The following is a 27,082-nucleotide window of genomic DNA, read 5'->3' as shown; positions in this document are numbered from 1 at the left end:
AAATTTCTGCTATCATACACTGTGCATTACCCGGGAATGCCTTCCCAATGCGCCATGCTACGATAACAAAATTAACTCTCATTTACCCATCTCTAAATAAGCTCCTTGGTCCTATCTATCACATACTCCTTGTTCCAGAAAGTATGCGTGAGCCCGTAAAGTCCGCAAATGGGCCAAATCCCGCGGTCTCGACATCAATGACCGGCGCATGGAGCTACGAAATGACCCCTCGTGGTCGGGCTGAATCTTTTGGTATAAGTTTGGTAGGTATGTTGTATGATATTTCTGCCGTAGCTCGTCTCTTCTGTACCGGTCATAGATTGACCAAAAGTCTTCCACTGCGTAATAGATCCGCGCATACAGCCACTTCTGGCCCCCCAGTTTGTTTACTAGTTTCTTAAACTCATGATTCAAGCGTCAAAAATTCTTGCCTGTTGGGCCTGGTCCATAGACTCTATCTAATACTGAGCATCATCCTGGGATCATCTGGCTCAGAATCTGGTTCATAAGATATGCCGTCTAATTCATGGGATTGATCTATTTGCACAAATGGAGAGGCGGAATCTTGACTCATAATGAATAAAGCGTGGGGGATTTCTATCATCCAGAGTAGTGATAAAGGGTATTTCATAGACATGATGGTCCGGCCATGAACTGCATATTCAATCGCCAAAGTAGAGTGAGGTCTAAAACAATATATGAAATTGTAATATTACAGGTTGATATTTTCAAAAGTAAGAGATTTAGAGAAGCTTCAGCATCCCCCATCACTGAAAAAAAGAGATAAGGAGCAGAATACCAAGTCCAATGCAAGGCTTCACCTGTCCAGGGCGTTTTCCTGACACTAGAACAATGTTAACAAGAAGGAAAAGAATGGACAGTTTGGGAAAAGGAATTCTGATACTTACCATCTGCCAGTAGGTTCCTTTGGCCCGAAGCAATTCCTGATGGGTTCCCTGCTCCACGATTCGCGATCCATGGCCAGTCCGGCTTTCGCCGAAGACAAATATCATATCAGCTTTCTGGATAGTAGCAAGTCTGTGTGCGACCGCGACAATTGTCATGTTTCTCCTCCCCGCCAGGCGCTCGAGAGCCGCTTGTACCACCTTTTCTGATTGCGAATCCAGACTCGAAGTTGCCTCATCCAAGAGAAGCAATGACGGTTTTCGTAGCAGTGCACGCGCGATGCATAGCCGCTGTCTCTGGCCTCCACTCAGAGCTGTCTGTGCTTTAATTCCCAGTTCGGTGGAATAGCCCTCGGGCAACGACGTAATAAAATCATGTATCTCAGCGTCTTTGCAAGCTTGGATTATCTCGTCCTCCGTGAAGTCAGAGTTATCCAGTCCAAGAGTGATATTCTCACGAATTGTTCCCTCGAAGAGCCTCGGTTCTTGGGCCACTAGCGATAACGCTCTGCGATAGGATGATATTTCAATGGAGCGGATCTCTTGGCCATTTAGGGATATCGTGCCTTGAAAAGGTTCATAAAACCGTTCCAGCAGGGATATTACCGTTGTTTTTCCGCAGCCAGAAGGCCCAACAAAGGCAACAAACTGTCCGCTTTCAATACGAACATTAAGTCCAGTGAAAAGAGGGGCATCTTGAGAGGCATATTTGAACGCAACATCACAAAACTCGATGCTAGCTCCAGATTGTGAAGCAAAACGGGCAAGTTGTTTCTCTCCGATGCTGGCCGTATCTTTCGTAGCTGAACTTGATCGTAGGTTCATTACCCGGTTAGCCGATGCAGTGGCTTGCGCCATATTCGGTCCAAAGCTGAGAAATTGACCAGCAGATTGCCCTCCCTGGATGATAGCCATGTAAATGACAAAGAATGATGTCGGCTGGTACTCTCTAGACGCGAGTAGTTGACCACCATACCTAGTAGAGTCTGTGAGTATTACATCGACGAGTTTACCCAGGGTATTCTTACCAGAAGGTGAGAGCCATCGCACATAGCTCAACACTATCGGAAAAAGCAAATATCAGGGTGGCATACCATGCTTTCCTGAAAGCTTTGTTTTGCTGTTGTCGCAATAGATTAGCATAGCGGTCAAGGATTGCGTCTTCCATCGTTAATGCTGATACTGTTCGAAAAGCCTCGATAGATTCTGCTGCAAACTGTGAGCTTCCAGAATACACTTCTGCGTTCATTGCTTCAAACTGCAATTCATATCTGATGCGCATAAAGGCAGCCAGGAAAGTGCATGGTAGGGCTGCAAACACAGCTACGAGGCTGAGTTTCCAACCGAACGAGAACGCAATTGCGATACAACCGATCATGCTGAAGATGGAGATAACGGGGAATATCCCATTCATTCCAAGTAATTCTTGAACTTGCTTTGGGTCGGTTGCCAGGCGGGATATCAACGACCCAGATGCATTCTCATTCATATCGTAGAATGGTATAGGTTTCTCTAATATGCTCTGAAAGTACTCCTTCCTGCAGGACGAACCAATCCTCTGTATCCATGTTAGCTCTCATAAGACGCGTAAGAATATATTCCATGGTCATACCACTGAAAGCGAATTAGCAGAGTATCCCACGATGCTGTAGCAGAGAGCGACCCCTAGGGCAAGAATGAAGAACATCAAAGCCCAGAAGTTGGCGGCATCCGCAAGCTGTTGACCAGTATATTGGAATACATGAATGAGTTTTGCAAAAAGCCAGCTCTGAAGCGGGAAAGCGGCTTCCAGTAGTATCTTGTCAGTTCTCGAGTTGCAGTGCGTGGGATCTCGGGGCCTTACCTCCTGCACCAACTGCGCCAAATACAGTCGTTAGGTAAAAAGGCCAATTTGTACGTTGCTCATATAAAAGCAGGCCGATGCTCCTAAAGAAACCCCGAGTTTTGTCTTTCTTAATTTCTTCCTGCATCTGCGGTTTATCATCGACAGCAAAATGGGCCAACTGGACCTCTTCTTTCAACTCATGAGCAGTATCACTCTCATCGGTCTCGTCCTCTGCCAAGAGCTCAAGCTTTTGAGCATGAACAAGGTCATGGTAAACACCTTTTTCATCCGCTAGTAGCTCGTCGTGTGTTCCCTGCTCGACATTAACACCGCCTTTCATGACAATGATATGATCTGCCTTTCGAATGGTAGATAGCCGGTGAGCAATTACGATGGTGGTGCGGTTTTTCGAAACTTGATCAAGAGCGGCTTGGACAATTTTCTCGCCACGGACGTCAATTGCACTTGTTGCTTCGTCTAAGATCAAAATGGTGGGCTGTTTCACGATACTGCGAGCAATTGCAAGACGTTGCCTTTGGCCACCACTCAATTTGGTGCCGTTTTCGCCCACCATGGTAGAGTATCCCTGTGAAGGTTAGACGCCGTGGGCTGAAATTAAAGATCTCAACATACCTTTGGCAGGCGTTTGATGAATTCCTCCGCAAAGGCCTCTTTGCAGGCCTTCTCCACCATCTCCCTCTTCACCGCTTCGGTTTCGTTTTCCCATCTCGTTCCGATGAGGCCGAATGAGACATTGTTGAAAATCGTGTCGTTAAAAAGGAAGGGCTCCTGCTGAACCAGTCCGATCTGCGATCTCCACCATTTTATATCCAGACTATTGATATTGTGTTCGCCCACGGAGATGGTTCCTCGGCTATGGTCCTCTTCCCTCACTCCCAGTTGATACCATCGCTCTACTAGAGCCACAATGGTACTCTTACCGGAACCTGAGGGACCAACCAATGCCGTGGTCTTGCCTTTTTCGAATCGAGCATCCAGGCCCTTGAGGACTGCAGTATCTGGTCGCGTAGGATATGTAAAATGGACATTTTGGAAAACAATGTCCACATGAGCTGAAACATCAGGATCACGGAGGCCGCCAAGCTCAATCCTCTCGGAGTCTATCATCTCGAAAAATGAGCCCGCGGCGCTGGCGGCCTTAGAGACCATGATCAACGGTGTTGCAATATTTCCCAGAATTGTGACTGCAATCATGATGGAGAAAAACACACTACCGAGACAATTAGCAGACGCAAACCACTTAGAACCTGGTCGTGTACGTACGTGATGACGGTGTTGATATTCTCGATATGGCCTTCGCGGAACAACTTCAGCCCAAACCAGAACGCCAAAGAAAAGCTCGAGTACATTGCAAAGAACATGAGAGCAAATTGGACTCCCATGACAATGGACATGTTTTGTCCACGCTTTCGTGCTTCTTCAATCCAGGCGACGTATTTCTTCCTGAGGGGTTCCTCAGCCCCGAGGGAAGCTACGGTTCGAATAGAGCCAAACACTTCCGCTGCTATTGATGAATGCTTCTCATCGGCTTTGTCGACTTTCTGTTGAACCTTGGTGATAATGGGGATCGTCACACTACAAGCGATAAGGATAAACAAGAGGGAAGCGCTGGTAACGAGAGTCAAGGCCCACGAGTACTTGAAGGCGATGATGTATGCTGTAATTAGCAGAGCCAGAGATTGGAACAAAATTGCGAGCTTATCGGAAATACTTTGCTGAATCGAATTGGAGAGCGTCGAGATGGTATTTGTGACCGTGCCCACCGACACTTGATCGAGCGTAGTTATTGGTTGGGTGAAAAGGGACTGCATGTATTCCAGCCGGAGGGCAGCTGAAACTCGAAGACCGATAACACGGAAACATAACTGTGATTGTTGAGTGGAACGTTCTCAACTGGTTCAAGTAGCTTGGCATACCATTGAGACATATGTTAAAGCGAACTTCGCAATGAAGAGGTAAACAATATACAAGCTAGAATTTGCGTCAGCTCATGAATACACAAAGTCATTTTCAACCGGTATCTTGGGTGTCTTGCCTCAGTTTGCTCACGGATGATTTGAATTGTGCCTCTGTGACCGAGGTGCCGGGGATAAAATATCCGTTGAACTCACCAACCATCTTACCAAACACGATATTCATAAGGGGCAGTGGCTATGACACCCATCAGTCTTACAACTTTAAATTTTCCCTCAGAAAAGACGTACCACTCCAGATCCAATAGAGCATATCAACGCCATTCCGAGTACGACTTGATCCTTGGCGTTTGTGTAGGAAAGAACCCTCTGTAGACATGTGAGCGGCACATAAGACTTCCCATGAGAGTTGATTCGCATACAAAGTAGTTGCCCAAAGAGGCGGCTTGTTCGGCCTCTGCAGCATTTTTACGGTCATCTTTGCTTTCAGTCTCACATCTAGTTCGATCTGGGTTCACAACGATGGCACCCGACTCGTCCTGCGCGAGTTGAGGGGCAGCATAGAGCTCTTCGGTTTCAGGAGGTGGTTTCTCGGTTGAGTCCTGTGGCGGAGAGCTGTCCGACAAACGGCCCATCGTGATGAATCCGTGTCACAGGCGTTGACAAAGGAAGAAATCAATCATCGTAGTTTTTCAGGGAATGGGTAATTTATAGGTCAAGGAGTATTTCCAGAAGGAGCGGGTCCAAGCGGCTTATGACTATGTTCAATACGAGCAAGGTCTAGGCAGTACTTCTGGAGCTTGGATTGTTCTTCAGGTATTATTCTAGGGTCAGAAGATTAATAGCTATTTGGGCCCGCACTTTACGATACAATACTTACTCCCTGCCCTTAGTAACGCTTATACAGTTGCCACTTTTGGGGTTATTATGCACGATTAACATGATTTTCAAGGGGTCCCAAGACACCAAGCGGCGTATAGATGATACGTGGAACGCTAAGAAGGGTACATACATAACTGCCCGGGAATTCGGGAATTTTCAAGTCCGGGCGATCAAGCCGGCAACGTGATTGCTTTTCCCGGGATTTCGGACTTTGCAACTCCCCGTTGGAATTAATCCCCTTGCTTTTTTCCATCAGTCATCCCCGTCCAGATAACAATGAGCTCTCGGAAGCCACCGAAGTATATCTCGGTAAGAAGAGTCTCACCTTATTCAGTTCGACTGACATTCTTATTGGAATTTGACTCAGTGTACTCGCTGCCAATCCAAAAAGGTATTAGTCGGAAGAGTTTGCCTGCAAAAAACACCCCAAGAATGACGTCAGGGCTAGATTCGATGCAACAGAGTCCGACCTCGATGTGATAAATGTGAAGCCATCAATGAGGAATGTGTCTATGTACCTCGGAAAGCTCGTGCCAAGAAGCAAAGGTATGATCTATTATAATACAAGCGCCAATTATATCCAGGCTTGCATCACTCATCACATAATTTACCAGTAATCCCTCTGAAAAGGATCTTCTGCTGGACGTACTCAGACGTCTCGAGCGTCTAGAAGAACACTGTAAGATTGATCCAGATAGTGCAGGTCATGATGGCGCATCACGTTCAATGTCCGTGTCATCGGACTTTACTGGAACTAGACCGGCAAGCATCGATCTGCTCCACGGTAGCCAGCCTCGAACCCCAAACACGCAACCTGTGGTCAACAGCATGTTGAACGGAATAAAAGATGATCAAGCCAGGTCACTGCTTTCCTCCAATGTGTTCTGCCATCTGCGAAACATCGAGTCCCGCCTTTTTGCGAACGAAGCATGTGTAAAAGCGATGGAAGCTGCCATGGCGGAAGTTGAACGCCTGGAAAGTACACGAAAAGTCGACGTTCTAGATCCTCCTGTCATCACTAAAGAGATGGCAAAGAGGTGGGTAGAATGTGCGTGCTGTTCGATAACTTGGACACAGACGTTTTGCTGATCGGGTCGGCTAGCTTATTACAACATCTACCAGTTCGAGGGATTTCGAGTTCCCCTTAAGAAGAGCTTCATCATGTCGATCCCTGACCTATTGGAAATACCCCATGTCAAGTTGGATAGCACATCGAGGATTATTTACTATAATATCCTCCTTCAAGGCATTCTCTTAGATCCAGAATACCTTCCTGGGAGAGGCAAAATCATACAATATCTTTACCAGAGTTGTATGATGTTGGTGGATGACTGGCTATGTCACATCAGGAACACTCTCCCAGACATGTTTGCAGCTTTTGTTATGGTAGGTATATGCATAGAACGTTCATTATATGGAGGTCAAGGCTGACAATCTTCCGTTAGCTATCGATGACACTCGAGGGTTGTAATAGCGAAATGGCTTGGAAAATATTCGGCTATGGCTGTGATATTGCTCGGGCTCTAGGATTCTTTTCCGTCGATGAACAATCAGACGGACACGATTCGCAGTCTGAGTTACATAGTACTAGTGAAAGTGAGGTGGAAAAAAATCGAAAGCGGTTCGAATTTTGGCACCTTCTGAGAATGGATTGCCTGTTCCGTCTATCCTTTGGCAAACCGGCCCTCATACCCGGTGGATCATGGAAAGTAAACTTCCCTGATCCTACCATTACCGGTATTGATGACGCGTCTACTCGCTATATCCAGATCCATTTCCTAGCGTCGATGCGTCTTACACTAACTCTATTAAAATACTTGGACTTCGTGGACGCTGAAATGCCTCAGGATACGGATGTATATGATCAGGTGCTCGATGGCCTCATTGCAGAAGTGCAAACTATCATGTCAGACTGGAACGCGGTATGTTTACAATAGCCTCAGATCTATGGATAATAAGACCTTATCGTCTAACGTATCAAAGGAGGAACTTGTCAGCACCGCCACTAATCATGTTGATACTTGGTTCAGTGTGGACATCTTATTCAGTAGCTACAAGATGCTCATTGTCTTCACGCAGTCCAAGAGATGCAACCAGAACAGTCAGTCTCTGCCGAGGCACACGGTAGATGTTGCAAGGAAGTCTTTGAGAATATTCCAATCTTTGATGAGTGCGGAACTGCACGCGTACTGGGGTATTAGGTATGTTCTATCATAGTGTCTGGTTTTCCCTTGCTAACCACAGCCTTCTTGTCATAGTCTCATACTACTGCACCAATTCATTCCGTTCTTTATCCTTTGCGCGGATATTATTGGATCCCACAGATACGACGAGCTCGAGGATGATTTCGTCCTGGTGTCCTGGCTTAACGACTTCGTGGACAAGGCCGCTGAGGAACGATCCGAGCTACGGCCAATTGCCGCTATTGCCAAGGCGATGATCATAGCTTGCCAACAAGTAAAGTTCCCCGCTAGCTGATTCAGCAGGGTTGTTAAATATGCAGAAGACTAGGCTTGAGCTCAAGGTTGAGCTCGACTCTCCTTGGTTTAGGTCGGAGATTACCCCTAGCGCGGTTCCTTCGTTTCTGCTGTCGTCCGCGGATAACATCGATCACATCAATCAACGACCTCGTACCGGTTAACCAAACTGCGCAGTTACGGTTGGACTTCCTATATAGGCGACACCCTTGTGGTGTTGCGAAACGCCTGCTGCATCCGAGACACAAGATTATAGTTATTAGTCATAGGTTGCTGAACTTTCAGGCTTGGACCCATACCTTCTCTTACTTTTCTGGCCCTAGCGTTAATACTTACAACCTTAACCTACAAAACTCGCTTTTCCCCCATCGCGCTCGACGTCGGCCTCGGAAATACGCATGGTACGTGTTTTCAATACTGCCATCATTGTTAATTGCGCAAATATCCCGTATTATTCTATCGATGGAGTTATTCTGTATACTATCTAGAGTGAGATTATCTCGCCCTTTCACTCCTCATTATAGCCTTGTGAGAACCACGAGGCTGCATTCCAATCATTGGAGACGTTACTGGTTTCATGTGGGTAATTTCAGTCCTGAACAAAAGACGATTCCATATGAAAGTGAATACTTGTAGGTGAAGATCGTTAGGTAGTAAGAATAAGTTTCCTTGCAGAATAATTGTTCACAAGTTGAGCCCATAGGGGAATACTTTTGGCGTACCTACTGAGTAGATAAATAAATATATCGATCTCCTACAACTGACGCTTGCACTGTTGAGCTACTCACATAATTGTAACTAGGGATCCTTCGGGTTCCTAGGCTAATAATAGAGCATCATGAATTACTTGAAGCCTCTGTTTTAGCAGATCTGGCTACTATTGAGTTCCTAGCCTTGCTCAAGCTCGATACATTTTTATTCTCTTGATAAAAATTAGCGAGGTGGACCAATTTAACTTTTTGTTAATAAAACAATTTTTAATACGGTTCTTCAACAAGCATCCGATGTGGTGTAATGGCTAACATCGCTGTCTCTCACACAGCAGCTCGGGGTTCGATTCCCCGCATCGGAATTATCTTTTTCTTTTTGTGCCGTAGCTTACCCATCACATAACCCATTCATTCATTTTCTTACTGTTTGTTCCTTACTGGCCATGTCGGCATGTGACCTATTTCTTTCCGTTTACCCTTTTTCTTGATCAAGCGAGCCCTCCCTCCTCATCCATTAACCCATCCCTGGCGGAACTAGTTAAGCACTTGATCCCGGCCTGCCGCTGCCCAAGCGGTGTTGCCAGACGCCAATATTCCATGCATCTCCTAACTCCCCTTTGGGAATCTCAGGTACCCGGCTAGAAGTCAGCTTAATACACAGGCATATTGAGCACTCTATTATCGATCGAATTCCCCCAGTTGTCCACTTTCTGTAACCAAGCATCTCATTTCATCCGAAGCACAACATGACGGTCATTGAAATTGAAGTAGTCTTCGACTTCGTTTGCGCAGTAGGTCATCCAGCCCTTCTATATACAAGAATATAGATGTCCACCTCTAATGGTGCACAGTGGTGTTACATCGGCAAGCGGAAGCTAGACAGAGCCATCGCTCTATACCAGAAAGTCTATCCAGGTGGAAAAAAAGACGTCTTCTCTATCAAGTGGCGTCCCTACTACCTCAACTATAATCCACACGCACACAGCGTACCCAAGAGCGAATTAATCGATGGCCGGTTGAGCAACATGACTCTGGAACAGCGAACGTCCCTATTCAGCCGCATGGATCAGATTGGGCGGTCCGTCGGTATTCATTTCAAAGCCGGAGGTATGATTGGGAATACTCGCGATGCGCATCGCCTTGTCCATCTCTGTGGAACTCAGTCTCCTGAAGCTCAGAGTGCGCTGGTGGAGAAGATCCTTGAGGCCTATCATGAGCTGGAGAAGGATATCTCATCTAAGGAGGTGTTGACTGAACTAGCCGTGGATACTGAGCTCGATGCGAAGCAGGTGCGTGAGTGGCTGCATTCTGAACTGGTGGCAGATGTTGTGGATAACGAAGCCTGCAAAAATAAAGAGGAAGAGGGCAATACGGGTGTCCCTCGCTACATAATTCAGAGTGTGTATCGGTTGGCTGGTGCTGCAGATCCCTCTGAGTTTATCGAGATCTTTTCGAAGGTTAAGGAAGGCGAATCACAACGTTGAAGAAGGGTAAGATTCTGCTATCCAAGATTATCCTCTTGCGCTTATAATTACTTCTTTAAGATAACTAGATCTAGTCGCGGAATTCGCTGCGCTGACATTAATAAGCTTCCCCACACTGAGCTTCAACGCCCCCCACACTCCATTAATAATCCAGCCGCTGTGGTTAACTACTTATCTATGACCTACTGAGTATACAGTGATTCAAAGAGTTTCTTGATTGCATCATTCATAGCTTCTAGCATCATCATCATGTCCACAAAGGTGTTTGTGACCGGAATTACCGGCTATATCGGAGGCGACGCATTCCACCTCATCCAGCAGAACCATCCGAACTTCGAGTTTTCAGCCCTGATTCGAACTGAGGACAAAGCTCAGCAAGTACGCGAGAAGTATCCAAAGGTGCGGGTAGTCCTGGGAGACTTGGACGATGCAGACAAGATTGCCAAAGAAGCTGCATGGGCAGACATTGTGATTCGTGCGTTTAGGAACCTATTTAACTGAGTCCCGAGCTACTGCTGACACCATTCAGATACTGCCGATGCATCGGATCATGTTGGGGCCGCAAACGCCATCGCAAAGGGGATGATCGAAGGCCATAGTCCCGAACGGCCGGGATACTGGCTGCATACCGGCGGTACCGGTATCTTGACCTACTTTGATTCAGAAGTACGCAAGGTCTCTGGCGAGCCTGACGAGAAGGTGTTTAACGATTGGGATGGCGTTGACGAACTGGTTAATCTTCCTGCAGCTGCATTCCATCGGAATGTGGATGAGATCGTGTTGAACATTGGTACCAAGTATGCCGACCGTGTCAAGACGGTCATTGTATGCCCTCCTACTATTTATGGCCGTGGTAGGGGACCTGTGTCAGGTCGTGGTCGACAGGTCTATGAGTTGGCCTCGTTTATCCTGACGCAGAAGTATAGCCCCCAATTAGGAAGAGGCTTGGCTCGGTGGAACAATGTGCATGTCTACGACCTGAGTAGGTTATATGACGGCCTAGTGCGGGCTGCTCTGGACCCTGCAAGAAAGGACGACAAGGAAATTTGGGGCGCCAAGGGCTACTTTCTTTCTGAGAATGGAGAACATGTTTGGGGGGACCTATCCAGGCTGATCGGTCAGCAAGCTTTCAAACATGGCCACCTTACGCAGGAACCAGAGCATAAGGGATGGTCACTTGAGGAAGCCCTGAAATCACCCGCAGGCTTTGAGGCTGCTAGCTGGGGCTTCAATTCCAGAGGTGCTGCTCTTCGAGCGAGGAACGTGTTGGGTTGGCAGCCCCAAGAGCAGAGCCTTGAGGCCGAGATCCCTGAAATTCTCCGCGCTGAGGCAGCTAGGCTAGGCCAGTGAGTCTCGCATTCTCTGGACCGGCATGAATTGAGAATTAGCACTATGAATAGGCAGTTATCAATGAATGAGATTCCCACGGATACAGTGTGCGGTGATGGGCATTAGTTCTATCTAAAATTGTACCCTTTCACAGGGATGAGCCATTGTGCACCACAACTTGAGCTAGACAGAGAGAAAGGCCATTGTTAAGACCTAGTATTTCAACTATCTACCTGATTAATCGTATCTCCTACACACCACCGCTCAACGGTACATTTTACAGCGGTCTGAAGATTTTGTAACGTCCTTTCTGCGAACCAGGCCAGATGGGGTGTCAGGACCAAATTCAGGCCTGCTGCATCCGGGTTCAACAAAGGTGAGTCTCCTCTCCCAATAGGCTCATTGGCATAAACGTCAACAGCTGCTCCTGATATGCTCCCCTGTTTAAGCGCATGAAACAAAGCGTCCTCATCCACAATGCCACCTCTAGCAACGTTAATCAAGACAGCCTGAGCGGGCATCATGCGCAGCTCCTCGACCGAGATCAAGCTAATGGTCTCCGGACTTCGCGGCAAGCACAGAATCAACACAGTCGACTTCCCCAATGTATTTTCAAAAGAGAGCCGACCTGGTCGCGGAGGATCCCCCTTCCGCTCGGCCACTATCACATTCATCCCAAGCCCGCGAGCCAACGCTTCGATGCGCTTTCCCAACGATCCGTACCCGATGATCCCCACAGTCTCATCGCGGCACAGCAACGGTGCCTTTCCATCTACGGTACGAAGTCGCCTGTGAATCGAGCCATTCATTTTCCACTCCGTGTCACGAGTTGTGTCCTCCGGAACTGCCGTCGTGATATTATTCACATTGACTATTTTCCGCCGGGTAGCGAAATACAGGCCGATTGCATGCTCGCTGACACTGTCCACATTTGTGCCGGGACAGTGACACACGGTTATTCCTCGAGCTTTGGCGGCAGGTTTATCGACACAATCCGTGCCACTTGCCATAATCACTATCAGGCGGAGTTTCGGGGTGATTTGGGAGCTCAGAGTCTCCGCTGACAGTCGAATTGTGGTGGTTAAGATGATTGTGGCGTCTTTGACGCGAGAAGCGAGATCTTCTTCATTGGTCCAGCTGTACACGTCGAGAGAATATGGTTGGGCTAGGTCGAAGCTTGGAATCGGGCAATGAACGGCCTCAATGGCGACTATGTGGTGACTATCGTTGTCCGTGGCCATGACGGGTGATAAGAAGGCAAGTGCAATACTATAGTAATAGGGGATATTATCGCGAGATCTTTTAACTAGACTCATTACGAATTCTGATATACGTACTTGGCGTATAGGAAGACATAGGGCGCAGAAATCCGCATGCCCGATCCTAACCGAAATAGAGAATGACACAGGGCGTGGGATGAGATACCTCACTATCAGACCTTTGATCTCTATTATCACTACGGAAAGCCGGTCTCCGCGCTATGGGGTCCATTCGGTCCGACCTTTTCAAACACAGTGGACATGCTAATCGTTGGTCGGTTGATGCCAAAACCCGAGGGGTTTCGGTTTCTCCTTCTCATCCCGAGGATGCGAAGTGATATTTCAAACTCTCGGATGTTCATAATCTCTAAGCTCTCTAGAAACAAATATTACTGAAAAGTGCAAATTGAGTTCCATAAAAATATCCTGGAAAGAATTGTCTGAAGAACAATAGTTTCAGGGAATTCCATCAACATCATAATTTCATAAGATGCGCTAGTTTACAAATATCCTCCCCTCTGACACAAACGCTGCCTGACCAGCAAGTTCAATCTGCCGCACTGCATCCCTCTCATCATTCAACGTAACATCCACAATAATATGACTTTCTCTTCCCATCTCCGAGCCCTGATTAATGTAAAGCCGGTGCTTCTGGCCCTGTTGGCTATTAATTAGCGCAATATAAGCGCCCAGGGAGCATCCGCCACTTCCACAGGCAGGATCTTCCAAGTTAATAGCAATCATGCGCACACGAAGCTCCCAGACGGCCATGTCACCCTCTATCCGAGTTTTCAGTAGTTGGTAATACATAACACCGGTGAAAGATGGCGCCCAACCCTCATCAAGCTCAAGCTCGGGACTTGGGCCGGGGACAAGACCAGCAAAAAGATCCGCCCTTTCAGTTAAATCCACTAGTGCATACGTGACACCCTTGACCATGGAGACTACAGGTGATGTATCTCTGACGCCGTGCAGATCCGATGCTGCCGCTAGAGTCGCCTGGACCGAGAGGATCCGGCTGAGCTTCGCTTCTTGTTGGTGAATGTGTATATTATGGGGAACTCCTGCAGAGACGACTTTGCTAGTTGAGTCATAACATATTGCGACGGGCCCGGCCTTAGTAGTTAAGGTCAAGTTAGTTGAACCGTTGGCATCATCGGCTAACAACTCCCGGAAAAGCAGATGGCCTGTGCCAATGATCGGATGACCAGCAAATTCCATTTCATTAACAGGAGTGAAAATGTCCACCCGGGGGCTTCCATTATGGTCTGAAGGATGCAAGAAAACCGTTTCGGAGAAGTTGAATTCCTTGGCGATCTGCTGTTTTTGCTGCTGCGATAGTTTGTGATCTCCAGTCTTCACAATAGCGAGTGGATTTCCCTTGAATCTAAGCAACTCGTTCAGCTACCAGAGGTCTAGGATTATATATACGATCGTGGTGTACCTGTCCGATGCAAATACATCAAGTGTGACTAGCAGAAGGTTAGCGGGGAAGTGATAATGGTGAGCTGGGGCTTTCTACCATATGAGGCCTGTTCGCCGGGCATTGTGGGCTTGTGCACGCAGAACTGATAACTCCGAGTGATACAATTGTCGGAGATCTTTTGATTAGAATCCCGTGTTCCTTGAGTATTTCAGTGTCGTGAATCATGTATTGAGGACGTACCTCCTCATATATGGCGGGTGAAAATCGCTTACTATCGGGGACCCACCCACGCCCTGTGTAGTTCAAATGAGTCCAGAGAGTAGTTATATCGCTTATATGAAACATCTAGAGTTGGCTATCCGTAAATAAATGCATTACTCTGACTAGATAAGTCGACGTTGATCAAACTACATATTCACCAATGGTTCTATTTGGAGCAACTTCAGAGTCTCTTCGTCTCATTTATGACTAAGTGGCAAAATGACGAGGTAACACTTCCATGGCAGACTGAGCCAAGTATAGAATGGAAGACTCGCTCATAAATAATACTCGATATGGAGAAACAAACAATACAATAATTAGTTGCGCTTTTGATAGCTTTGATTTAAGTATGAAGTCGGACATCTCGAGTAGTATGATGTGAAATAGATATACAGTCAATGTACATCCTTACAACCATTTTTCGATTTTCAAAGCTTGCAACACGGTTAGTTGGTAGTTACAGCAACAGGCGGTCCGTAATTACAGGGTGAAGGGCACTCTGCTGGTGACAAAGTTATGGGTGTACAGATCAACACTGGGACTCCATTAGCAGAGAGGATGGTGGGAGGACCGGCTTGTCCGTATGGATAGACACGAGCTGTACAGCCAGTGAAAGAAATGTCCCCATGGTCCGGTGTTGTGGTTGGTCTATCACAGAACCCGTGTTCAAGGTAGGAAATTAGGTCCCCAAGACGGGTAATGCATCAGTGAAACGCATAGTGCGAAAGATTCGATCCTTGTGTGGCTCTAGGAAAGCTGGACAAAATGTATTCAAGAAAACAATAGCCTTTTCGCAAGTAGGTGATCTTTGTTAAGTGCGGCCTTACGCCTTAATATCCATGGGCAAGTTGACATGTCAGATCTGAAGAACTCGCTTGCTGTAGCATCTTAATCACAACTCTGTTCGTGCAGGATATAGGTAAATTTTCCAACAGTCACATACTGTGTCAAATCTACCTATGATAGGCCTACAGCGGTCACGGTAAAAACAGCGAAGATGTATGCAACGGCTGATTGCGTTTTAGCTGCGACATGTTCTCACGCATATGTTAGTCATTGTAGTTTCGACCGAAGTAAGTGACCTTATAAGAGAAACTATTTTTTTCTAGTTTACACACAAGGACGATTAAGCAAGATGCAAAATTCCGATTGGATCTATGTATACGCAATCTCACTGAAGCTGGAGTTAGGATATTATGATTAATGAGCCATATCTTATATTCATCGGATGGTTACTTCTGCACGGCATACTAGGATATCCAAGCATTAATTATTCCTTGTAAATTCAGTACAGAGGCCTTGGCTATCGGCAGCGGCGTCAGGCTAACATTACAGTCGCTCAGATTAGAATGTTTGTGACCTATTTATCAGCTAAACTACCATTGGTTCTCTTCATTCTTACCGTTTTATAGTAAGATCTTAATGAGTTTGCTGCTTCAATATAATGTGACAGCAGGCTAAAGCTATGAAAATCAGCCAAGCCACATTGGAGTCTCTATGTTAGGAGCTCTCTCGTATAAATCACGCACTCATCCTAGTACCATTTCGCGTTGATATATGACTTATTTGCCTAGGTTGAACTTACATTGTCAGGCTGCTGCATATGTTAGTTTTCGGTAGCCGATGCGTGGCCAAAGCTTCATGGCACTCACCTGGTGTCCAAGCCCATTGGGTAAACAACACATTTCCGATCAAATGCGAAACTATTTCAAGCTTGACCAAAAGCGTTGTCATCTGTGTCCGTATGCCAACCAATTGGAGTGGGGAAGTTCTGGGATATACGTATACTTGAATGATTTCTCTGGATATTCATTCCATCGTAGCTAAAGCTCGAATTGTCGCTGTACGTCCATCACGAGCCACTTGAGTTACCACTTTGTCTTGGAGGATCAGAAGCACTAGACAATGGTTGGACTTGACCACTTCGGATAAGAAGGATTATTTTATGATAGTGCAACATTGTTGAGCTGTACTACCTCCCTGTGATCTACATGCGCTGCATAGAGCTTTATTCACTTTAGCGAAGCCTCTGGGAGCATATAAACTCTCTAGGGCTGCTGCTTCTTCTTCACATCCCTTTGTCCTATGGTCCCTTCTATCTATCTGAGGACAAGAATTCGTCTGGAATACCTTGCCAACGACTCCTTAGTAAACACCCTGAGGACTTAATATTGTGCTTGCACACATTATCTAAATTAGTCAAAATGCTTGCGTGGCTGTTTCTCCTTCTAAACCTTCTTAACTTTGTACTGGGTGCTCCGTGGCAGGGAATCCGCCAGAAGCCACTTCCTTGCCAGGTATGATGACATGTTCAGGATCTCCAGGCTATCCATACAAAGTCGAGCTTTTATAAATAAATCACGAAACATATGACTGATACAGCATGCAGGATCGCTTCTCAGATGACGACCTTCTCGAACCCCTCCACGACAGATGCTACACCCAACGCTACAATCCAGGACCATGTCATCGAGAAGAGATGCTAGTGCCCTATGATTCTTGCGCAATCGTAGGCCCATCAACAATTGAGGTCCTCGACTCGCGCAAACCACATGACCATTTCCCTGGACAGCGCTTCGCGGTTAGCCGCGAGGGTGATGACCAGAAAGTCAAGTCTATGATAACATTCCAGCCTTTGATGAGCGGGGAAAAGACCTGCACGCTCGCGATTGAGATTCCTGCCATGCCAGAAGGTCAGTATGCTCAGGGCTCGACTACAATGGAGGTTTGGGCGGTCGATCGCCCTGAGAAGCCGACGTGGGATAACCAGCCCGACAAGGACCAGACTGTTGGAAAGGCCACCTTTCCTACGTGGGAAGTGCAACAGGGTTGGTTGCAGCGTTTTATGCCTCTTGACTGTGAAAAGCAGATGAGCTACATGGTCGAGCTGAGCCTTCCCAAGGGCGATGGGGATGTGCGCTTTTGGAATCAGTTAATGGGGAAACAAGGGGCGCCACCAATTGGCTGGAGAATGCTTCAGGGCGGATGTTAGACGACAGGATTTGGTTACTCGGTACTTTGGTCTGGTACTGGTGAGTGACAAGGATACGCTTGACTGATTGATTGTTGGGTTCTGGTAGTTGTTTTTCAGTATCTTTCGGGTGTGTTATTTCTCCATTTCTGGGTTAGTTATTACAACCGATGTGCCCTTACGCTTACGCGAGAGTGCTTGACATTCATTCTGTGTCCGGCAACAGTTGTCGACAGTCGTTTTAGCTGACCACATCCTTACTAAATTCAGGTCTGTCTTGGAAAAGATCTGTTAAATATGTCAGATGGTCTAATGCACATACAGGAATAACCTAACTATACCATGTAGAAAGGATGCAACATGAATGGATTCAATTCACGCTAACTAGAAAACCAGGGCTGAGAATAGTTAAGCCCTAAATCAGAAGAAATGAGGAGGAAAAATGACAAATTAAAAAACCAGGAAATCAGTTTATAATCATGAAAAACCCCACCCAAGCTAGGGGATTTAGGCTAATGTTATGCTAACATAGGGCAAGTGTCTTTCGCCTTGTGCTCTAAATCAAATATTAAGAAACGAGTCTGATGTCATTCGTGGCATATAACCGAAATGGGAAAAGCGCCTTAATTTAGTTGAACTTGAGGCACCGCAATAAATGTAACCGACTCGATGGAGTACTATCCAGAGGTAGAAGGTATTTCTATGACGCTGGGATGGTATTGGACGGCTCACAAGTACAATCTCAATAAGGGGTGGACTGTAGCTGTGGTATTTGCGCAGATATACTAGATCTATCGCTGGTGTGGTACACAGGGCTATTGCTCAAGTTTGTGGCGTGTTAGTAGAACTACTGCTAAACAGGAGAAGGTGAAGTGAATCCGATGGTTTAGTTAAGTATAGCTGTGTTTTTGATGAGATCTTTCTATTTTGCTTGGTCCAATTTCCAAAAAACATGTAAATTCTATTATAACATTCCATCCCAGGCGGGAATGATTCGGATAGCTAGCTCCATATAATTTCATCGCTCTTGACAGACACGCTCTAGCTACTCCCGAACTATATCACGGTCCGTACGGAGGCTTGTCAATAAAGATCCAACAGAGGTATGAGTTAGTGCGAAAGGCATGATAGTAATATTCGGACTAGTACAATATCCACACCACAATATGAATCACATCCTATGATCATTCAACCCTTCCACATAGTCCCACTTGTAAGCCCCATGGCAAAAACAGTCTAATGGAAAATAGCCCAGACAGGACCTAAAGAAGTAGTCAGCATGTATCCCCAAAAGGAAGCCAGTATCGAACCACGGCTTACCCTTTCCATTGTAGGTAACACTGGTGCAATCATCACAAGTAGCAACATTGTTGTTCCAGCATCCCTTATCCGTGAAGATGGACATCATCTTAGAGCTGGTGTCGTGAGCCTGGAAGGTGAACTTTCCATTGCCGTTGATGGGGCCGATACAGGTGTTGTCGTTGGCATCGCCGGTGTCGGTGCATGTTCCCTGGGGGCCGCACAATTGGACATAGCCGGCTGACGCGGTAGCGACGAAAACGGAGAGAACGAGGCTTTTGAACTGCATCTTGGAGGTGGATATAGTTTCTCGGGAGGATGAGTATTTGACAAGGTTGGTTGATTGTGTTGGTAATATTTGTGTTTAGGGAGGGATGGGTGCCCGGTTTTATACTCGAGATGCCCGCGCTACGAGTGAAGATTCTGCCTTGCACACATGTGCTCCAACTCAAATGCAATGAGCTTTACCTCGGAGCGAGATGTTCAAGAGGATACCGCATTGCCCATGGACAACGATGTTGGCGTTGGGGCCAAATGTACAGTGGAGCTTCCTGAGTTGGTTATGATACTACATGCCGAGCCTCCAGTATACAAATCATCGGCATTGCAGCCATGCCGAGAAGCATTGCCACTACCCTTAGACTGAGTTCGTCTGTTGATTAGCCTGTAGTATTTCTCTCAGTTGGGGGACGAAGCCAAGGTGTGGAGAAGAGCGCCTGGAAAGAGCACCTAGGCGAGGGTTGGCATGCGAAGATCCTGATCGAGTAACTGCAGAATCAAGACCCAGAGTCTAGAGTCTAGATACTCGAACGTATATACGCAGGACTAACTAGGATCTCGACGGAATCGACGGAATCTAGACCAAGATTGGTTAGCTCTGTGGGGTATTAGCTGACACCATTCCCCTTCGGGTTGTTGTGTGCATGCCCAATTCGTCCTAGTGATGCGGATCCTTCCTTTGTTAGGAAAATGTTAAGGCTGGCAGTGCCGAAACACCGTTGCTTTCTTGTATCCATCAATCTATAACCCATCCTTGTCAACGATCCACCGGAGACCCCGATCGACGAGCTATCGACTGATACTACTGACACCACCACGCTTGAGCTGGGGGCCAAGTTGTAACCGAGCCTTTAAGGATAATGGCTACGTGGGTATGGAGTACAAGTGAACTGCTACTTGACGTCACATGGAGAGGAGTGATTGTCTCCTAAAATCTAGGCAGAAAGGAGATATACGCTGTAAGAGGGCCAGCCTTTGATCTAGACGGTGTTCTCCAATTGTCCCATGAGACCCTACCAATAATTCCTCAGCAGAGTGTAGCGTAGCATTGAAGCAATATAGGCCGTAGGATATGGGCTCTGATTGAATGAGAATTGTCTCTACGGCATTTCTAACATAGTAAGTGCCTCAGGCAGTATTATACTACCATATCAAAACTGCATGAACTGCTTATTAAGGTGCCCAGCAGCCATAACTAGAAGTTGCAAGTCACTTGAGGGGTGCCTTTGGCGTCAACCAATTTATCATGTTGGTTTAAGTTAGCTGGCCTATAAGATACAGGATCACGGCTTGAGGAGAACTGCATCTTCTGAATCACATAGAACTTCTGATTTGAGGCTATGTATGAACGGCCAAAACCCTCCCTCCTGGTCAGATGCGCTAGATCTTTCTTGGATTGTCTTATATGTATCATGTCTCGTACTGCCCATACGCGTTTTTTTTCAAGCTTGAGTGAAGGGCCCTCGTCATGGCTTCGTCTATCTCCGAGCAAATTCAAATTCTCCCCAGAACCTACAAGGGATATCGAGCAAACGATTCCGAGCCATGCGAACGATCCGAGAACATCATTTTTCACGCAGCCGGCCTGAAGTGGCATGTGAGAGTGACTTTCAAGGCCAAAATTGGTATCACAAAAAGGTGTGGCCTCCTTAGGAGAAGAAAGAAGCTGGAGGCCCTAATCTACCTTATCGACTTTCATTCCATTCCTCTGCTCCCAGATACAGTCAGTGAACTCGTGATCAAAGGGCATCCTATCTGCCGTGCTCTCCAACACTCCTGATGAAACCACTATCTCAACTCTACTCCACCGAGCCAAGTGACACCTGTTGGGTCTACACAACCTAAGAGGATGCCTCACGAGTACTATATCCTATTTACGATATCGACTCAGGGTTACCAACAGTGGCTCTCTCCGAGATTGAAGAGAAGGCGCAGATTTCGAGCAATGTCTTCCTGGTCACATGGAATGGGCGAGATGAAACCTTTATCTACAAAACAGTGGAGCATCCCTTCTACGACCAAAGCCACACAGCTTTGTTCCAACAGGAGCTCCGTAACATCGTGCTCCTTCAGGGTATCCGGAATATCGTCCAGCTGGTAGCTGTGGTGAAATCACCAAGCCCGTTCAAAACAGCACCGTTAAGTGAAGGCGGTCATGTTATTCTTGGCATGGTGTTAGAGTATCACCCTAATGGGACTCTCGAAGATGCAATCCATCGCCGCGATGGGAAAGGAACAGCCTGGCAGGCTTGGCCTTACCAGCTGGCACGTGCTTTGTTGCGGTTGCACGATTCGTTTCTTACCCACATGGATATTACCCCTCGGAAGGTCATTATCGACGCAGCCGACGAGGGCAGTTTTCACTGATATTGGAGTGGGATATACATATGAGAATCTGGCACCAGAATTCCGAAATGATTCCTCGCCCTTGGAATTGCCATTTGACCAGAGATGTCAAAATGACTGGTGGGCATTTGGAAAGCTGCTAATAGAACTGGTTTCGATTGAAGACAATGGGCTCTCTGGGACAATCATCCGAGATATTCGCGATAGATTATCGTGAGAACACCCTGAAGATAGACTTGACATTTATGAAGCTATCCGACAACTTCCAAGATACTAACAGGCGGCAATCCAATTGCGCTCCCCTTTCTCCATATTCATGATGATGGACACCGCGCTGCAAGGAACGACACTGCTTAAATCAAGAAATCCGACTCCGGCTCAGAAATATCCTTTCGTCCGTATAGTCACACATATTGGTTCTACTGAAGCATCGTATTGATAGATCTGAGCGAATCAGGCGTCTTCAGGTGGAATTTGCGTCGTGGGAAGTTGGCTAGTGAGCACAGAAGCACCACTTCATGTGATAGGGCGGATCATCTTCCCTTGGTTCTATGCGCTGGGCTTATATTCAGCTCGGTCACTGTCCGGTCGGTTTCGCCAAGACTAGGGAATAGGGCCGACTTGGAACGCTGCCTACCTGGATGGGCTCACCGAGCGGGTGGTTTGATCACAATTTTTTATGGGATGACCTCAAGGGCGCACGTACGGCACCAGCGCCGGAGATAGCTCCGAGCCGAAAGGGGGTCCCGGCTTTGGATAGACCCCGTGGGGCTGGCTTTCAGCCATTCTGAGAGGCTCCCAAGGTCTAATCTAAGGCAATGGCCACCCCGCAGCCTGGACGCTAAGAGTTGGTCGAGCCAGGGCTACTGTGTACAGTATTGAAGCGACCTCGATATCTCTCCGCTACTCTGTCGGAGTTATCCAGTGACAATGACAGATCCGCTTGGAGGTTGTCTTCCATAAAGCATACTTCAACCCGATGAAACAGGAGGATAGCAATCCCACCGAAAGGGCTGGGATGGGGTACGGGGTATGTGGGGGGAACACACCAGAGATATTTCCCCGATGTTCCTCCGCATTGGCCTTTGCCGGCGTCGAATATCCCCACATTCCAAGACAGGGAATCATTCTGTCTATCCCCAGTTATCAAAGGGACCATGAGGTGACGGTGAAAGAGAAGCGCGCCCAAGGCTGTTGGAATCAGTGCGGGAGTCTCCTCAGTCCACATCCAATGCCCTTGTTAGTGTCGGACCCAGCTCTTCCTCCGATGAAAGGGGTAATGAATACGAACGTTGCGTGGTAGTGCAGCTTACCAAATGATTGGGGGAATTACTGCGGCATCAGTCGCTTGTCATGCTTCCCCGCAACTATTTAAATGCAAGGATGCCCATCCTTTCCGGGGCCCTGACATCGTCTCCTCTACAGCTCAAATCACCTTTTAAGTCAAGATGTTTGGCTCCCCAAAGCGTGCTGCTTTGGCAGCTGCAAGTCTTCTGGCGGTCCTCGGAAACGGTCCATCAGTCATGGCGCAGGAAACTTCAAGCAACAATGGTAAGTAGAACCATATAAGCTCGTCCTTTATAGCACTCTTCCACGCTTCACCCCCCCATTGACACATGTACAGCAATTGTCGCGGACGGCAAGACTTTTGCCCTCAATGGAGAGAATGTCTCATACCGCTTCCGAGTGAACGAGACCACCGGCGACTTGGTGTCAGATCATTTCGGTGGCAGCATCACTGGCGATATCTTCCCAGGACCTGGCGCCGAGGCACTTGGCGGCTGGGTTGGTTTGGCTGGCCGCACTCGCCGTGAATTTCCAGATCACGGCCGAGGAGACTTTCGGATTCCCGCCATTCGGATTCGCCAAGAGGCAGGCTACACCGTGACAGACCTGCAGTATCAGTCGTACTCGGTGGTTCCAGGAAAGCCTGCCTTGCCCGGTCTGCCAGCAACCTTTGGTAGTGAGGAGGATGTTACGACTTTGGTGGTACACCTGTACGACAACTACAGCTCCATCGCTGTGGACCTGTCATACTCCATCTTCCCTAAATATGATGCCATTGTGCGGAGCGCGAATGTTACAAACAAGGGTACCCAAAATATCACAGTCGAGGCACTGTCTAGTTTCAGCTTCGATTTCCCATATGAAGACCTTGACATGATTAGCCTTAGGGGCGACTGGGCGAGAGAAGCCCACCGTCAGAGACGCAAGGTGGAATACGGCCAACAAGGGTAAGTTACTGTTTAACCAAGCCGATGATAGAGGCAGGAAGTTAATGTCTCACCTGGAATACACAGCTTCGGAAGTAGCACAGGTTTCTCTTCTCACTTGCACAACCCCTTCCTTGCGTTAGCACATCCCTCCACAACTGAGTCTCAGGGCGAGGCCTGGGGATTTTCCCTTGTCTACACGGGCTCATTCTCAGTTGATGTCGAGAAGGGTTCCCAGAGTCTCACCCGCGCTCTGATAGGATTCAACCCTAGTCAGCTATCTTGGCAGCTGGGTGCTGGCGAGACACTTACCTCTCCGGAATGTGTCTCAGTCTACTCAAGCGACGGCATCGGTGGCATGTCTCGTTCATTTCATCGTCTCTACCGTAATCATCTGATCAAGAGCAAGTTCGCCACATCGGACCGCCCACCGCTGCTTAACAGCTGGGAGGGTCTGTATTTTGACTACAATGAGAGCACAATCTACCGCCTGGCTGAGGAGTCGGCCGCCTTGGGAGTCAAACTGTTCGTGATGGACGACGGCTGGTTCGGCGACAAGTACCCCCGTGTATCAGATAATGCCGGCCTGGGTGACTGGGTGCCCAACCCGGACCGGTTCCCTGACGGTCTGAGCCCGCTGGTGGAAGATGTCACAAAGATGAAGGCAGGAAACTCGTCCACCGACCTCCGCTTTGGTATCTGGGTTGAACCAGAAATGGTCAACCCCGACTCGACCCTGTACCACGAACACCCAGACTGGGTGCTCCATGCTGGGCAATACCCGCGCACCTTGCAGCGTAACCAGCTCGTGCTCAACCTTGCTTTGCCCGAGGTGCAGGAATTTATCATCGACTCCATTACCAACATCCTCAACAGCTCGGCTATTTCCTACGTGAAGTGGGACTTCAACCGGGGGATGCACGAGACACCCTCTCCCAGCAACGACCACGAATACATCCTGGGCATGTACCGGGTGTTCGAAGTCCTGACTACGCGCTTCCCGGATGTTCTGTGGGAAGGTTGTGCCTCTGGCGGTGGACGCTTCGACCCTGGTGTGCTCGAGTACTTCCCCCAGATCTGGACCTCCGACAACACTGATGCCCTGATGCGCATCACCATCCAGCTCGGTACCTCGCTAGCATACCCACCCAGCGCCATGGGCGCCCATCTCTCTGCGGTTCCGAATGGACAGACCGGACGTACCATTCCTGTCAAATTCCGTGGTCACGTCGCCATGATGGGTGGATCGTTCGGTCTCGAGCTCGACCCCGCCGAGCTGCACGAGGATGAGAAGGCCGAGGTCCCTGGACTGATCGCGCTTGCTGAAAAGATCAACCCGATCGTTCTGACTGGCGATATGTGGCGTCTCAGGCTTCCTGAGGAGTCTAACTGGCCGGCGGTGCTATTCATCTCCGAGGATGGCAGCCAAGCCGTCCTCTTCTACTTCCAGCTCAGTCCTAATGTTAACAATGCCACTCCCTGGATCAGGCTTCAGGGATTGGATCCCAAGGCCACCTATAGCGTTGACGGCAGTGGATCGTACTCTGGTGCGACATTGATGAACATGGGATTGCAGTACAAGTTTGAATCGGATTATGATAGCAAGGTTGTATTCTTGCAGAAGCAGTGATCAAGCTGATGACGTGACGCCAATGGGGGTAATTATTTGTATGTAGATAGTGAATGGAAAATTAATGTTTTTATCCTCGCCAGTACTCTATCCTGCAAATCCTCCCTTATGAGTATGAATTAACGCCCTGCAAATCAAGAACCTAAGAACCCTAGTTTCATTGAACGGGGTCCAATGAGACTTTTTTTTTTTTCTGACCAGGCAAACGCCTGCCAGCGAATTTCTTACAGAGTCGTTCTTTGTCTGACTCTGCCTTCATCCGTGCTATCTCAGGCATTATAAAGTCACACAACCCTCGCCTAGTCCACCCCTTGAGCGCTTAGATGCAGTTGGCTTGTTGCTAAACTTCCCACCTAAGGTTTGACTGATCGGATATGTTTCCAACATATCTGTTTCACCGGACAGGAGATGAAAGACACCAACTTCTCCGACCTCAGCCTAGCAGGGATACTTGATAACGATGGTAACCGCTCAGAGGGGACAGTGTCCCCATGGTGGATTTGGGATTCTGGGAACCCTGATCTCACCAGGAACAATAGTAAATTTCTGGTTGACTCTCCATTTCTCATGAGTTGATATATCTTTGCTAATGGATCGGTCATGCTAATATGCACACTCACTCCATCGAGTTGATCTGAGAATTTGCGTGCTAATGTTACGTGACCATTGCGAACATGTTGAAGCTACTCCTAGCCTCATTTCTTGTGGCCCAACACTCGGTTCAAGCAGAGCCGGGAATATTCTACAATCCCCCAGCTAAGGGGGTCATACATGTCTACAAGGACAATCCAGTCTACGAGCTTGAGCAAGTTGTTCAGTTAAGATGGGCGACCACTTTAGAAAGCATCTCCATATTGTTAAGGCAAGGCGATAATTCTTATTTTGAACGGCTTCAAAGTACGTCGTTGTCCACTAGAGCCTAAGGGATTCCTCATATTATGACCTGACGGTAGATGACAGCAAATCTATCAGATGTCACAACATTTAACTCGATCGTATCGACCCAGCGAAGCCTAGAGGGCGGTAATGTTTTCTTCTTCCAGATCCAAGACGCCGATGAGCCGGAGAACCCGGGCTTCTTTGCTAGTCATTACTTCAACATCACCAAAAGGGCAAAAGATTTGACAACAACAACGACAACTCTGTCATCATCATTGTCGTCGTCGTCCACAACGACATCAGGTAGCTCAACACCGAGACCATCTAGCGAGGCATTGACAGCAACAAGTATGACCTTGACGCCAGCTAACGCGGCACCGACAACTCCAACGTCAATAATTACATCAAGCGACGCGCTTACCACTTCGTTAATCTCTACCACATCACTCATTACATCCTTCCATTCGAATAACAACGGCGCAATATCACCACAAGCAAAAGCGGGACTTGGTGTTGGTGTCGGACTCGGATGTACATTCCTATTGACCCTTGCGAGTGTTATCTTGTATTTCAACCTGCGAACGAGGCTCCCTCAAGCTGACAGGGCTCAGAACTACCTCTCGGGAAGTACTGTGGTTACGGATAAATCATACATCTGCAAACCTCGGTCGGCCCGTCTAGTCGAAGTTCCTGGACGTCAACTTGAACATCATGAGCTGGCATCGTGACATACAATTCACCTACAGACTGATTTCTCTTGGCATTATTACTTCAAGTCAACAATATGGTTTTATGTTTTACATGAGCTATCCTTGGTGAAAATCACATGAGCAAACAGAGGGCGAGGATATCTTGGTAAGAGACAGCCAGTAGTATTTTGGGAGTTGCCTGACTAGGCTTTTACTTTCACAGGGATTGCAAACGCGTGGCTTTATGTTCATAACTTCTTAAGCTGAGTCTACATTCATGTTGT

The 27,082-nt window shown here is 47.6% G+C and overlaps 11 protein-coding genes and 1 non-coding gene across 12 annotated transcripts; 8 read left to right on the top strand and 4 right to left on the bottom strand.

The window, feature by feature from the left end:
• Positions 1-534: 534 nt before the first annotated feature.
• Positions 535-5,453, bottom strand: BDV37DRAFT_250852 (ABC transporter ATP-binding protein). The gene is made up of 11 exons (XM_032082224.1): positions 5,087-5,453; positions 4,956-5,033; positions 4,787-4,902; positions 4,668-4,722; positions 4,015-4,616; positions 3,364-3,961; positions 2,749-3,316; positions 2,518-2,690; positions 1,934-2,463; positions 909-1,881; positions 535-844 (listed from the first exon to the last, which is right to left on the bottom strand). Exons 1-11 carry the CDS (start codon positions 5,297-5,299, stop codon positions 818-820), a joined length of 3,933 nt encoding a protein of 1,310 aa, XP_031940501.1. The 5' UTR covers positions 5,300-5,453; the 3' UTR covers positions 535-817.
• A 369-nt stretch (positions 5,454-5,822) lies between these two features.
• BDV37DRAFT_294774 (transcription factor domain-containing protein) lies at positions 5,823-8,336 on the top strand (the record flags this gene model as incomplete). The annotated part of the gene is made up of 8 exons (XM_032089710.1): positions 5,823-5,855; positions 5,914-5,937; positions 5,995-6,092; positions 6,161-6,594; positions 6,649-6,932; positions 6,992-7,468; positions 7,530-7,747; positions 7,805-8,336. 8 exons carry the CDS (start codon positions 5,823-5,825, stop codon positions 8,022-8,024), a joined length of 1,788 nt encoding a protein of 595 aa, XP_031940500.1. The 3' UTR covers positions 8,025-8,336.
• A 687-nt stretch (positions 8,337-9,023) lies between these two features.
• On the top strand, positions 9,024-9,095 carry BDV37DRAFT_t132. The gene has a single exon. It is a non-coding gene; the product is annotated as a tRNA-Glu (tRNA).
• Positions 9,096-9,215: 120 nt separating this feature from the next.
• On the top strand, positions 9,216-10,373 carry BDV37DRAFT_146909 (DsbA family oxidoreductase). The gene is made up of 3 exons (XM_032078909.1): positions 9,216-9,524; positions 9,585-10,223; positions 10,286-10,373. Exons 1-2 carry the CDS (start codon positions 9,480-9,482, stop codon positions 10,215-10,217), a joined length of 678 nt encoding a protein of 225 aa, XP_031940499.1. The 5' UTR covers positions 9,216-9,479; the 3' UTR covers positions 10,218-10,223; positions 10,286-10,373.
• BDV37DRAFT_146907 (uncharacterized protein) lies at positions 10,343-11,725 on the top strand. The gene is made up of 2 exons (XM_032078908.1): positions 10,343-10,692; positions 10,747-11,725. The coding sequence occupies exons 1-2, from the start codon at positions 10,467-10,469 to the stop codon at positions 11,565-11,567; spliced, it is 1,047 nt and encodes a 348-aa protein (XP_031940498.1). The 5' UTR covers positions 10,343-10,466; the 3' UTR covers positions 11,568-11,725.
• Positions 11,726-11,767: 42 nt separating this feature from the next.
• Positions 11,768-12,787, bottom strand: BDV37DRAFT_283975 (D-isomer specific 2-hydroxyacid dehydrogenase family protein; the record flags this gene model as incomplete). Its single annotated transcript, XM_032087410.1, has 1 exon — positions 11,768-12,787. The coding sequence occupies one exon, from the start codon at positions 12,785-12,787 to the stop codon at positions 11,768-11,770; it is 1,020 nt and encodes a 339-aa protein (XP_031940497.1).
• Positions 12,788-13,300: 513 nt separating this feature from the next.
• Positions 13,301-14,352, bottom strand: BDV37DRAFT_283974 (PhzF family phenazine biosynthesis protein; the record flags this gene model as incomplete). The annotated part of the gene is made up of 3 exons (XM_032087409.1): positions 13,301-14,192; positions 14,250-14,277; positions 14,328-14,352. The coding sequence occupies 3 exons, from the start codon at positions 14,350-14,352 to the stop codon at positions 13,301-13,303; spliced, it is 945 nt and encodes a 314-aa protein (XP_031940496.1).
• A 2,523-nt stretch (positions 14,353-16,875) lies between these two features.
• Positions 16,876-17,484, top strand: BDV37DRAFT_283973 (uncharacterized protein; the record flags this gene model as incomplete). The annotated part of the gene is made up of 1 exon (XM_032087408.1): positions 16,876-17,484. The coding sequence occupies one exon, from the start codon at positions 16,876-16,878 to the stop codon at positions 17,482-17,484; it is 609 nt and encodes a 202-aa protein (XP_031940495.1).
• Positions 17,485-18,388: 904 nt separating this feature from the next.
• BDV37DRAFT_250845 (uncharacterized protein) lies at positions 18,389-19,505 on the bottom strand. Its single transcript, XM_032082223.1, has 2 exons — positions 18,784-19,505; positions 18,389-18,725 (listed from the first exon to the last, which is right to left on the bottom strand). Exons 1-2 carry the CDS (start codon positions 19,049-19,051, stop codon positions 18,700-18,702), a joined length of 294 nt encoding a protein of 97 aa, XP_031940494.1. The 5' UTR covers positions 19,052-19,505; the 3' UTR covers positions 18,389-18,699.
• BDV37DRAFT_283971 (uncharacterized protein) lies at positions 19,220-21,408 on the top strand (the record flags this gene model as incomplete). The annotated part of the gene is made up of 2 exons (XM_032087407.1): positions 19,220-19,298; positions 20,933-21,408. 2 exons carry the CDS (start codon positions 19,220-19,222, stop codon positions 21,406-21,408), a joined length of 555 nt encoding a protein of 184 aa, XP_031940493.1.
• A 1,322-nt stretch (positions 21,409-22,730) lies between these two features.
• BDV37DRAFT_294772 (alpha-galactosidase) lies at positions 22,731-25,269 on the top strand. Its single transcript, XM_032089709.1, has 3 exons — positions 22,731-22,938; positions 23,012-23,621; positions 23,688-25,269. The coding sequence occupies exons 1-3, from the start codon at positions 22,836-22,838 to the stop codon at positions 25,228-25,230; spliced, it is 2,256 nt and encodes a 751-aa protein (XP_031940492.1). The 5' UTR covers positions 22,731-22,835; the 3' UTR covers positions 25,231-25,269.
• A 635-nt stretch (positions 25,270-25,904) lies between these two features.
• On the top strand, positions 25,905-26,837 carry BDV37DRAFT_283969 (uncharacterized protein; the record flags this gene model as incomplete). The annotated part of the gene is made up of 2 exons (XM_032087406.1): positions 25,905-26,127; positions 26,191-26,837. 2 exons carry the CDS (start codon positions 25,905-25,907, stop codon positions 26,835-26,837), a joined length of 870 nt encoding a protein of 289 aa, XP_031940491.1.
• Between the last annotated feature and the right edge of the window lie 245 nt (positions 26,838-27,082).

This window comes from Aspergillus pseudonomiae, assembly GCF_009193645.1.
Source record: "Aspergillus pseudonomiae strain CBS 119388 unplaced genomic scaffold BDV37scaffold_42, whole genome shotgun sequence".
In the NCBI taxonomy this organism is placed as follows: Eukaryota; Fungi; Ascomycota; class Eurotiomycetes; order Eurotiales; family Aspergillaceae; genus Aspergillus; species Aspergillus pseudonomiae.
This window is presented reverse-complemented; position numbering and strand designations above follow the sequence as displayed.

Bases quoted from the DNA above. Each gene is read 5' to 3' on its own strand.
- BDV37DRAFT_250852 (XM_032082224.1), bottom strand. From the start codon at position 5,299: ATGGGCCGTTTGTCGGACAGCTCTCCGCCACAGGACTCAACCGAGAAA. The intron at 5,034-5,086 runs GTATGCGAATCA...ACATGTCTACAG, and splicing joins CCTCTTTGGGCAACTACTTT to AGGGTTCTTTCCTACACAAA. The intron at 2,464-2,517 runs GTATGACCATGG...ACATGGATACAG, and splicing joins CTGCTAATTCGCTTTCAGTG to AGGATTGGTTCGTCCTGCAG.
- BDV37DRAFT_146909 (XM_032078909.1), top strand. From the start codon at position 9,480: ATGACGGTCATTGAAATTGAAGTAGTCTTCGACTTCGTTTGCGCA. The intron at 9,525-9,584 runs GTAGGTCATCCA...AATGGTGCACAG, and splicing joins TCTTCGACTTCGTTTGCGCA to TGGTGTTACATCGGCAAGCG.
- BDV37DRAFT_146907 (XM_032078908.1), top strand. From the start codon at position 10,467: ATGTCCACAAAGGTGTTTGTGACCGGAATTACCGGCTATATCGGAGGC. The intron at 10,693-10,746 runs GTGCGTTTAGGA...GACACCATTCAG, and splicing joins ATGGGCAGACATTGTGATTC to ATACTGCCGATGCATCGGAT.
- BDV37DRAFT_250845 (XM_032082223.1), bottom strand. From the start codon at position 19,051: ATGCAGTTCAAAAGCCTCGTTCTCTCCGTTTTCGTCGCTACCGCGTCA. The intron at 18,726-18,783 runs GTAAGCCGTGGT...CTACTTCTTTAG, and splicing joins TGTTACCTACAATGGAAAGG to GTCCTGTCTGGGCTATTTTC.
- BDV37DRAFT_294772 (XM_032089709.1), top strand. From the start codon at position 22,836: ATGTTTGGCTCCCCAAAGCGTGCTGCTTTGGCAGCTGCAAGTCTTCTG. The intron at 22,939-23,011 runs GTAAGTAGAACC...ACACATGTACAG, and splicing joins GGAAACTTCAAGCAACAATG to CAATTGTCGCGGACGGCAAG. The intron at 23,622-23,687 runs GTAAGTTACTGT...TGGAATACACAG, and splicing joins GTGGAATACGGCCAACAAGG to CTTCGGAAGTAGCACAGGTT.